We start from the raw sequence: 11,473 nt of genomic DNA on the forward strand, positions 1-11,473 counted from the left end.
AAGAGCTGTTGTGAGGTTACATATGATTTAGGATGTAAAGCATTTAGCTCATAGAAGCTGGATTAAAAAGCTCAATGAATACTAGCTTTTATTATTGTAAGTAGTTTTAAATTTTCATTGTCCTCATAGCACATCTATAAGTAGAATTATCAAATTGAGAAATTTCAAAAAACACCTTTTTTTGTTTTTTATTTACTTGATTAGTTGGTTTGCTCCCAATGGTTTTTGTTTGTTTGACTACTTTGCTCTCTAGTCTCTTACCTTCCTAGGGAGAACTGGGTTATTTTTGTTTCTAGATGTCAAACAGTATGGTCTGCAGGAGCCTCACCCTGAGGAATTAGCTCCTGGCCTGGGCCTGTCACACTGGGAATGAAGCACGTATCTGCAAACCATGCAACTTTTCAAAAACAGGTTGCAATGCAGTCATGCAGAGAGAACACAGATCATGCTGCTAATAAATACATGCTTTAATCATTTGAAAAGAGTATTTGTATTATTTGCTAAAGTAAATACATTTTAATGCTTTTCCTGATTGAAAACTATTAGCATATCTATGTCTATTGTATTATAAATTTGAACCGTACATCCTCCTCTATACTCCTCTTGTCAGAAGAGACAATCTTCTGCTCAAGACTGTTGGGTCCCTGAGGGCAGATGTATCAAAGTCCAGTCAGGAAACAGAAACTATCCTAGTTATTTTTACAGACAGAATTTAATATAATAAGTTGGTATCTAGGTGTAAAGATGTTATTAACTGAAAGGGTAGAAAGAGAACTCTAAGGTATCACATATGTAGCAACTGCACAAAGCAGTTACTACCCCTAGGGTGGAGAGTATAAAAGGAAGAATTTGGAATTATTAACACTTGGAAACTTAGAAGTGATCTCCTTGGAACTATACCTCAGGATGCCTGCAGGCACCTGCTAACTGGTGCTGGGGCTCAAAGATAGGCTGGTTCCCGAAACCGGTTTGGCTCAGTGAATGGAGCGTCGGCCTGTGGACTGAAGGGTCCCAGGTTCGATTCTGGTCAAGGGCATGTGCCTTGGTTGCGGGCACATCCCCGGTGGGAGATGTGCAGGAGGCAGCTGATCGATGTTTCTCTCTCATCGATGTTTCTAACTCTATCTCTATCCCTTCCTCTCTATAAAAAATCAATAGAGTATATTAAAAAAAAAAAAAAAGATAGGCTGGTTCTTCAAGTGTTAGAAAAACTTCTAAAGGGAGTCAGCTGTGGATAGAGAAAGAAGTGAAGAAGTTTTGCCTGCATGATACTTCCAGGAATCAAAAGCAGAAAGGAAGTTGGAAGGAGAAATTCCCTTCTTTTCCTCCACTCTTGCTAACTCCCACTAGAGCCCCAGATTACCAGGACCCAATACACAGCCAGCTGGCAAAGCAAAAATGTGGTTTGCAAAGTCCCAGCACCAGGACCTCAGAGCTGAGAAGAGAAGATTTAGAGATGAGAGACGTTAGCATAATAATTGGTGCAGTAGCAAACGTGTCTTCTTGTCAGCACCTGGTATAGTCTCTGCAGTATGGTATTGAATAAATGCTTATGGAATGGGTATATGTGTGTTGTTAGATTAAAATATATGGTTTTAATAGCTAACATCGTAGAGTTCTTATAAAAAGAGCTGTCTTCATTTAGGAAAATAACTTGATAGACCACTTTCATTGTAGAAGATAGGTCCCAATGTTAAAGTCTGGAAAGAGTAGAGAAATAAAGTAAAGTGCCTTTTGTGGGGTTCAGAATGAGCAACCCCAAGATGTGCCTCAGTGGTATGCAGATTATTTTGCGCTAAAGGCAAGTTTAGCTGCAGACTAAAGAGAAACTGAGTCCCCCACTCCCCCCCCCCCGCCCCCCGCCGTCTTTAACTACCTAGAAGAACTTGAATTAGGGGCTTTGCTCATAATGAGAGATTATCAGACATAACTTCTTTTGACCTATTTATAGGGCAGAGCAAACATCTATTTACTACTAAACATCAATTCTTCTTATCACCTTGCAATCACCATTTGAACTGAGGTGCATTACCTCATCCCTAGCTCAGGGTGTGTTTATACCTCATTCCCCCTTTCTGTCTCTGAGCCTCTCGTGCATGTGGGGTCTCTGACTCTCTCATGTAGGCAGGATTCCCATACATATGTAGGTATTAAATTTGGTTATTTTTTCTTGCCAATCTGTCTCATATCTATTTGATTATTAGATCAGCCAGAGGATCTTGAGGGTAGAGGAAAATTTGCACCTTTCCCGCACTTTCATAGGTGTTAGTAGAAATTGGGGTGAAGTAAGGTGAGGAGCGAAGTAAGTACTTGGAGAGCACAGGGGAGACCACATACTGATAGTCAAAGAAGAGAGTCAAGTCCAAGCAAACTGTCAGAAGGCTGTAGTAGTTGGCAAAAGGTAATCAGTTGAGAGATGATGGGACTTTTAGAAGTAGAAATGATAAATATTTGAATTTACATTTATGGCCATGACTCTAATGTAAGGTAAAATCAAAATTTCAAGGCATTGGCATGTGCTACTCATGCCGGTTTACATCTGGAATATTTACAAATAAAGGGGCAGTATGCTTTGGACAGTGAGATGATCCATAAATTGAACCAGGTCTCTGGGAGCTAGAGTTGTAAGTTAGAGGTAACTGGGAGCAATGAAGCCTTTACAACTTCTTCGTCACCAATTAAAAGTCCCCGGAGTGAGTAGGGTGTGAGTCTGCACAGCACATGGCGAGTTTACAGAAACTTTCATGAACTCTCAAAGATCAGAGAGGATCCTAGCTTGTATCCTGGTAACATTTGTTTTGTGCCACCATTTAATGCCTCCAGCCCTGAAAAACTAAGTATTTCATAAATATTTGGCTGAATGGCTCTATTTTTTAATCAAAGTGCGAGTTCACCAAGATGATGCCTTGTCTGAATATCCATGAGATTCCATCCTCCAAGTTATAGATCTGAGCTGGGTGCATATAAACTCAGAATGAAGCCTATGTCCCCGGAATAGAATAGTAGATACGAAAATCCCTCAATATAATGAGGAAAACATCACATGAAAGCGTAGTATGCAAACAATAGCACCATGTTAAAGAAGGAAGTGAACAGATCCTTAAACCCATTGGTTAAAATGTTTTTGTGATGGGGTTGGCTTATGAGGAAAGTTGAGGATGGATAGGAGAGTAAACTGATTTCTAGGTTCACTTTCCACTAATTTGTTCTTCAAGTGACTCCCTGCCTCAGTTGCTTCATTGGTAAAATCAGAAGGTATGCGATTTATGATGTGGAATGCCTCAATTCTGGAGGCATATTGAATGGAGTGTTTTGTTTGTTTTCTTTTTTAGTAGTGACAATAGTTTCACTTCAGAAAAACATAGCTATTTCTCTTTTCAGTAGAAGTGCCTCCAAAATTAGCAGTATAGAGAGAATGTGCTTGTGACACAAAAGCAGGGTGATACTTCTATTATGCTTGAAAGTTTCAAGTTTTTTAAAAATATACTTTTATTTACTTCAGAAAAGAAGGGAGAGGGAGAGGGAGGTGGAAACACCAATAATGAGAGAGAATCATCGATTAGCTGCCTCCTGCATGCCCCACACTGGGGATTGAGCCAGCAACCGGGCATGTGCCCTGACTGGGAATTGAACCCTAACCTCCTGGTTCATAAGGTTGACGCCCAACCACTTAGCCATACTAGTCTGGCTCTTCTTGTACATCTTCAATGTACACAATGGAGTTGAGATTATTCCCTCAATAGAATTTCACAAACATTTTCTATATGAGTAAAATTTTATAAGCATTATTTGTAATGGCTGCATGATATTCCATATTCTGCAAATAGCATGATTTATTTAAACATTGCCCTATGGGGATATAGGTTAATCACTATAAAACATGTTACAACAAAGTTAATGCTATATAATCCCCACCTAGGATGAATTCTTTTTTTTTTTAAATAAATCTTTATTGTTCAGATTATTACATAGGATGAATTCTTAGGCAGACTAAAGCTTTATCTATTTAGGCAATAAATGAAGTTGCCAGTTAGTAATACAATGTCCAGTCCTCTTTAGCTAAGGATCATTTTTTTTTAAGAGAAGAGGAATATTGTTTCTAAGGCACAATTACTTTGGGTAAGTAAGTGGTGTTATAGGTGTAGTAACATGCATTGAAAGAATTGATCTAGTTTCCTGAGAGAAAATCAAAACAATATTAGAATTAGTTTTTTTCCTTTGTCTGTATTAGAGGCATACATCTGCCTCTTCCTCTTTTTTCTTCCTAATATTCTAACTTTCTTTCTCACTCTCTAACTTATTTTCTTCCTTTCCTCTCTCCTTATTTCCCTTCCCCCATCTTTCCTTCTTTCTCTTTCTCATCTGTGTGTTTCAGTGTTATGGATTCTTTCTGGAATGAATCTAGTTCAGTTGGGCCTGGTTGACAATTCTCCAGCTCCCTTCTTACTAAGCATCTATCCATAGTAACAATAAAAACACTCTGTCCATGAAGGTGCTGACAGGAATGGAACTGGCTCAGATGGGAAAGCATATCCGAATGCACTTCTTAAGTGACGCTGCAATAATGAGAACTGTGACTTACAAGCAAAGCCCGGGTGCCTTGTGCACACAAAAGACCTGTTCCTTGTGGCAGGAAAGAACTAATTGGATCAAACTAAACATAACCAAAATATTTTCTTAACAATATTCTTTTAAAGACATTTTCATGAGTCACTCAGTTATTTTTTTTGAATTTCTGATAATTTTATAAAATCCTTTTTTAATATGGGATTCTCAGCATGGCTCTTCAGTATAAAGAAGTGTTACTGTCATAATACAACTGTAATTCTCAGATGCTTTATTTTCTGCTTAATGATATATGTGCATATCATGTGATTGAGTGTAGATCATATGAATATATTACATTTAAAACTCAGAATTTAAATTTCATGGACCATACTAAAATTCAATAAAGCAACATTTGAATGCAAGGGGGAAACAGCAACATGTGGCTTGAATTTTCCTTAAAATACACAGGGGACAGTTAAAGGGGAAAGTGCTTGGGACAGAGTAGGTCTGGAGTTTTGCCAAACTCATACCATTCAAACAATGGTTTAAGACTGAATTCAAATCCCAAGCAGATCTCTTCAATCTCCCCCAAAGGGTATAAGGTAGCATTTCAGCTTTGAAAGATAAAGTTAATGAAAATACTTTCAATGAGCAGAATGAGAATGCTGGACATGAAGAAACTGTTTTGCCCTCTGCAATTCAAGGACTCCCTACCTCCATTTGGATCTTCAATCTGCCTTTTCACCTACAAAGAGATGATCACTGGCTTTTGAAACCATTTTTTTTAAAAACTTCCCAGTTTCAATACAAACTCTACCCTGCCCCCACTCCCCCATACAGAATCCCATGCACACAATATGATGAACACCAATACCATTTAAAACCCCCGCCACATCATCCAAATCCTAAGCATGCTTCCAAAATATCTGTGTGCACATTTCACAGTCAGGTACAGTGAAGAATGAAAAGTGTTATCCAATGGAGGGGCCGAATCCCACCACAACTTATAATGATCTCTATAATTTTGTGCATATCAGAAGTGGTAATTTTGTTGGTGCATGGAATTTAAGGGGATTTAGAGGCTTTGGTGATCCATGTTTCTTCTCCTAAGGCATTCTGCTTCCACACTCTTCTGGAGTATGTCTATAGTAGTGCGAAGCAGGCAAATGTCACCTTTGAGTCCCGGGAGAGGTGTCGATCAGTCTTCCAAACACTGCAATGCAAAGATGCTTTGGAGTTCAGTGGTGCCACTTCCAGCTAACTGGCTCTGATTCCTATGGATGCAAACAGCCTTCCTCCCTGGCTGGACTGATGCCAGTCTACTTAAGGAGATAATTGACCACAAGCCAGCCTGACTGACAGGCTTCCTGAGTGCCAGATGCCAACTGTGCAGGCCCTGGCCTTTGCAGGAGGGCCTGTTCTCTGAGGGACCACAGCTAAAATAGCTCCGTCCTCCCTCTGCCTTTAGCTCTTGTCTCAGCTTCCCAAGGAAATATAATCAAATAGATTATTCCAAGTTGTTTTTCTTCTACTTTTCTTTTAAGGACATGTACACTAAAACCCTTCTCCCCCCTCCTGGCTCTTCCCCGTCTTTCTTGGGGTTCTGTGCCTTCAGTGAAGTGGGATCCAGGCTAAGCAACTAGTAAGTAGCTTCTTCTATCATCCTGGAAACCAGCAGCATAATGCCATGGTATCGCCACCAGTACTTAGCATACCCTGAGTGATTTTATTAAGCTTGTGAACTGAGATGGTCATACATACATAAGTGTCTTTACTCCCATCTCCCTTAGGTCTAGAACTTAATTTCCCTCTATCTCCACCTGTAGCTAGAGAGAGAATACCTGTGAGATCATATGCGATCACATACTCAGTTGAGAGGGTTACCAAAATATCACCATCAGTTTATTCTTATTAGCTTTAGCCATTCTCTACATACTTAGATTATTACTGGAACTATACATGTTTAAGGGTTCGATCCCTCTTTAAACATTTACAATACATGCTGAATCTGGCTCAGAGTCTGTGAGTGAGTGTTTTTTGGCATGTGGATATGAAGATCTGATTCTGGTGGAGTAGTGAGCCGGGACCTGGGGACTTCTCAGTCCTGGCATCTCAGAGGTTTGCCCAGACTAATCCTGCCAACTCCCAGCTTGGCCATGGTGCTTGTGGGAATGATACTCTTACAGTTAGACTGCAGACCCCATCTTAGTTGGGGGGAGGGGGTCTTCAAGGCTTTAACTGGGACCTCCCTTGGGATCAGAGCTTTAACAGAAAACCTCCCCCTCACCCCCCATCCCTGGTGTTTATTTACATGAATCCCCTGCTCTCCAGTCTGAATGCCATGCTTAGCTTCCTTTGAGTACCGGGCTCTCCCCCGGAAGAAAACTTGAGTGGAATTATTTCTAAGCTCATGTTGCCCTCTAGTCTCCTTTCTCTCCTCCCTTATAGTAAAAACAAAACAAAACAACCATGTTTTCCTCACAGAGGTAGAAGGGGTGCCATGGGGGTGTGCGGGTGTGGGGCTGGGTGCTAAGAGGGTTCAGGTAAACAGCCAGGGTCAATTATTCATCCTTCTCTGAGGCGTGGCCCACAGGCTCCCTCCTCCCTCCTCAGGAGGGGCGGTCACTTAGGCCAGACCCCCTCCTCCAGTTCCCCCCAGACATCACGTGGGGCCTCACCCCTTTCCCATGGAACCATGGGCCTCTCTCTAAAGTTCACTGGCTCTTGCAGGCAGGTGGGGAAGAAAGGGTGCTCTTTGGAAGAAACTCCTGGAATTCAGGACGCTCAGCCTCAAAACTACGGGTCCCTGCCCGGGGCTTCCAGGCACCAATTCACCCAGAGACAGACAAAAAAAGCCAGATTTCCCAAGTCTCCCCAAGTCTGTGACCCCCATGTCAGCGTCTCCCCTTTTTCTTTTTGTCTTTCAATAATATCAAACTAGTGTAGAGGAAAACCTAGCAGAATCTCCCACTGACAGAATGGGAGGCACTGGAATTGTCCGAGCCCAAGGAGGCCGTGGTCTGCACCAAGACGCGTTTCCCAGGCCTGGCCAGAACCTGGTCTCGCTGCAAGGGTTGTTGTAAATCAGGGATGCGCGGAAACCCTCCCCTCCCCCTCCCAGGGTCATTACCGTGCACAAGTCTTGTTGGCCCTTTGCTTTCTTCTGAGGAAAGGTTAGAGGAGGCGTCCATGGGGCTGGCTGGGCCGAGGGAAGCTGGTTCAGGCTGGTGCCCTGTTCGTGGGTGAAGGGGCAGAAGCCTGGCGGCGACTCCCTGGCCCCAGCGGGGTCCCCCGCACCGGCCGGGCCACCTTGCCAGCTCCCCGCGCAGCTCCGCAGTAGCTGCAGCCTGCAGGGTCCGGTGGGGAGCCGTGGGCTTCCGCGGGCCCAGCATCTGCCGCCCTGGGCCTCCAGCCTCCACGGCCACAGCCCAGCTGTGCCAGGGCGCAGCTGGCGCCTCTACGCAACAGGTCCCAGGCCTCGGTGGCGGGCCCAGGATCCTCGTTAAAGGTTGGCCGCCACGGCAGGGGCAGTGTCCTGGCGCCGACCTCCTGGTCCCCGGCCAACCCCGCAGATTTAAGGGGGCGCCGCTGGGTACCCACCAAATGGGCTTGCCCTCAAGGACCTCAAAAAAGGGAAAAGGGTTTTGGTTGGTGGTGATGGTGTATTGATGTGAATCTCGTGTAGGAACAACAACAAAATCACTGTTACCTTGTGTGTGTGTGTCTGTGTGTGTCTGTGTGTGTGTGTGTGTGTGTGTCTGTGTGTGTGTGTGTGTGTGTGTGTGTGTGTGGCTAACTCAGTTCTGGCCCCGAGGAGGACTTGAGCTCAGTTGGGAAACCAGCACGGTAAGCGAGAACGGGTAGCAGAGGAGATAAATGCGCCACTGATAAAAGGAGTAGTGGAGCAAGGGTGTCCCTGCTGGTGGCCGGCCTGTGAACTCACCCCTCTGCAGCTCTGATGTTAAGAATTCACGGGGGAGGAGAGGGTTTGCCAAGTCCTCTGTCTGAGCAGGAGGCACTCACGCTGCGGCCTGGTTTCTGGAGAAGCGGAACACCATCACACCGGCACGGGCAGATCCAGAGAGAAGCTTTAATGGAGAACACCGCGTACAACACAGGCAGACATGAACTTGTCACAAAGTCACAACCCGAACGCGGCGTGGACACAAACCAGAGGTGACTGAGAGGCAAAGAGCTGCTGCCTCCTCCCTACCCGCCCCCCTTCGTTCCCAAAAGTTTGTTGCAAGTAAAGTGCTATTACTGCGGCTCAAAAAGAGGGAAAGAGCAGCAGCGGCGAGCCAAGTTTCGTTCCCACGCACAAGGACAGCAGCGTGCAAAGGTGACCAGGTCGCAAGCGCCAGGAAACGCTCCTGTAAGCCCGAAAGAGCAAAACTGCTGGGTGATGAGGCAGGTTTTCCTTGCACTGCTGAGTTAGGGGACAAAACCTCGTCGCGATGCAAGTAATTTTTTTTTTCTCTTTAAAATCCCAATGGAACAGATCGTGAGAATTCGCATTATTTGGGGGGGCTCCTTAATGATTTCATCCGATTGATACACCAACGAATTGCAGGTAGAAAGTCGCCTTTTATTGTCTCTTTGGTTGTGTTTCTCGAACTTCACTTTTGGAATCCTGGGCTTTGCTCTGTAAACCGCTGCTATTCTCTTTTGTGCAAACTAATTGCTTTCGCTGTTCCTCCTACCCTTCTCGACCCACGGGTCAGAGCCAAGAAACGTAACTGTTTCCCAAGATCCTCCATGGTGTTCCCACTGCCCCCTAAAGCGGCTTTATTCATAATACCGTCTCCTGGCCCATTTCCCTGACCAGGAAAATAACGGCACCAAACGCTCCCCTGTCTTCCTTCTTAAATAAATCGAGATATCCTTCGTGAACAGCAGTTTTGTCTCAAACGCGCCAAGAGCGGCAGCTGCCCTGCAGGAGACCAGCGGAGAGCAACTCGGTGGCTGAGGTCTGTCTCAGCGTCACTCTCTGTTGCATTTCTCCCCTTGATGTTTAGATCCCACAGCTTCTGGTCCCGCAGAAATAAGAATCGAAATCCATTTCCAATTCACCTGCTAAAGGAGGATTCCCCAAACGCCTTCATTTCCCTCCCCCCATAACTTATTGATTTATAATATTAATTACAATAGAAACTCTTACCTGAAAACTGGCTTTCATGAATCTGATTGTACAACATAGTATACACACTGACACCAGAAGTGTTACATTTACTCAGACCACATTCGGGTTTGTTCGTTTGTTTCAATATCTTTCCCGCCAAGGCTGGGGCTCAGCCGGGCCTGGCCAGGGCACCCTCTCCCCCTCCCGCGGTCGGGGACCAGCGGTTCCTCTCTGTCTTCATTTCGTCTCTCTCAGCTCGCTGGGTGCCTTACGAGTGCACCAGCACCGAGTGCAGGGAGCCACCCTTGCCCTCGGCCGCACTCACCGAGGTGGGCTCCAGCAGTGAGGCGGCGGGCGAGGCGGAGGCCGAGGCCGAGGCCGCGGGGCACACGGTGGACGGTGCCGGTGCTGGCTGGGCGGCCGCGGGGACAGTGAGCGTGGGCGGCAGCGCAGCCACGGGCGGCAGCGCGGGAGTCGGCTTTATAGGCACCGGCACCGCAGGCAGGCTCTGGCTAGCCGAGTGGCACAGGGCCTTGACCGGCACCCCGAAGGCCCCGTAATCCGGGCCTACAGGCACTCCCGCGGCTGCAGCGGCGGCGGCGGCCGCGGCCACCGAATCCATGACACCGACGTGCGGCCACACGGAGCTGACGACGTTGCCGAGCTGGCCTGGCACAGGGTAGCCCAGGTGGTGCATGACCGAGGCCAATGGCAGCCCGCCGGCCTGCAGCACGCCCTTGTAGTCCCGGCCAATGATGTTCTCGATGGCGAACGGGTGCTTGAAGCCCGACGTGGACGCGGCGGCGGCGGCGGCGGCCGCGGCGGCCGAGCCCAGCCCGTAGGGCGGGAACTGCGACAGGCGGCCCACGCTCCCCACGGCCGCCGCCGCCGCCGCCGCTGCCGCCGCCGCCACGGCCGCGGCCTCCTGCATCTTGCCGGGGTGCGACGGCTGCTGAGGCTGGGACTGCTGGGACGGCTGCTGTGGCTGCTGCGACGGGAGGTGCGGCGGCGGCTGCGGAGCCGGGGGCGGCTGCTGGTGGAAATAATGCACCATGTGCGGCGGCGGCGGAGGCGGCGGCGGCGGGGGCGGGTGGTGGTGGTGGTGATGGTGGGCGGCAGCATGGTGGTGGTGGTGATGGTGCGGGTGGTGGGAGTGATGGGGGTGCAGGTGCCCTCCGGGCCCGGCGCCTGGCGCGCCCTTGGTGCTTCCCGCGTGCAGGTGAGTGTGGTCCGCGCGCAGCACCTTGAAGCGCTTGCGGCGCCGCAGGAAGCTGCCGTTCTCGAACATGTCGCCGCAGTCGGGGTGCAGCGCCCAGAAACTGCCCTTGCCGGGCTGGTCGGGCCGCCGCGGGATCTTGATGAAGCAGTCGTTGAAGGAGAGGTTGTGGCGCAGGCTGTTCTGCCAGCGCTGCGTGTGCTCGCGGTAGTAGGGGAAGCGCTCCATGATGAACTTGTAGATGTCGCTCAGAGGCAGCATCTTCTCCGCCGAGTGTTGGATGGCCATGGCGGTCAGCGAGATGTACGAGTAGGGCGGCTTCTGGTCGCTGTACGAACTCTTCCCCGGCCGAGGCATCGCCCCTGGCGCCTCCACCGCCCACCGGCTCCGCAGCCGGCTCCCGGGGCCTGGCTGCCTCCACTACTCCTCACTGCGCCCGCCCAGCCCCGCCACTCCACCCTCTTCCCCCTAAGACCCTCCCGCCGTTTATCTCCCGCCTTCTCTCAGCTGCCTGGGATTTCCGCGCTCTGCCTCTTGGGCCAACTTAGCTCTGGATGCTCACAACTTCTGGCCCCGACGGCCGCCGACCC

General features: G+C 48.0%; 1 protein-coding gene across 2 annotated transcripts; it reads right to left on the bottom strand.

The window, feature by feature from the left end:
• Window positions 1-8,701: 8,701 nt before the first annotated feature.
• FOXB2 (forkhead box B2) lies at window positions 8,702-11,240 on the bottom strand. Of its 2 annotated transcripts, XM_036329111.1 has the most exons (2): window positions 10,881-11,240; window positions 8,702-10,616 (listed from the first exon to the last, which is right to left on the bottom strand). In XM_036329111.1, exons 1-2 carry the CDS (start codon window positions 11,238-11,240, stop codon window positions 9,936-9,938), a joined length of 1,041 nt encoding a protein of 346 aa, XP_036185004.1. In that variant the 3' UTR covers window positions 8,702-9,935. The 2 variants fall into 2 exon arrangements, with proteins under 2 accessions (XP_036185004.1, XP_036185003.1); XM_036329110.1 differs by having other exon boundaries at window positions 8,702-11,240.
• Window positions 11,241-11,473: the final 233 nt, after the last annotated feature.

The sequence above is a fragment of the Myotis myotis genome, unplaced genomic scaffold (assembly GCF_014108235.1).
Source record: "Myotis myotis isolate mMyoMyo1 unplaced genomic scaffold, mMyoMyo1.p scaffold_m19_p_12, whole genome shotgun sequence".
Classification (NCBI taxonomy): domain Eukaryota; kingdom Metazoa; phylum Chordata; class Mammalia; order Chiroptera; family Vespertilionidae; genus Myotis; species Myotis myotis.

What these genes read in the sequence shown, in the direction of transcription:
- FOXB2 (XM_036329110.1), bottom strand. Translation starts at nt 11,240, where the DNA reads ATGCCTCGGCCGGGGAAGAGTTCGTACAGCGACCAGAAGCCGCCCTAC.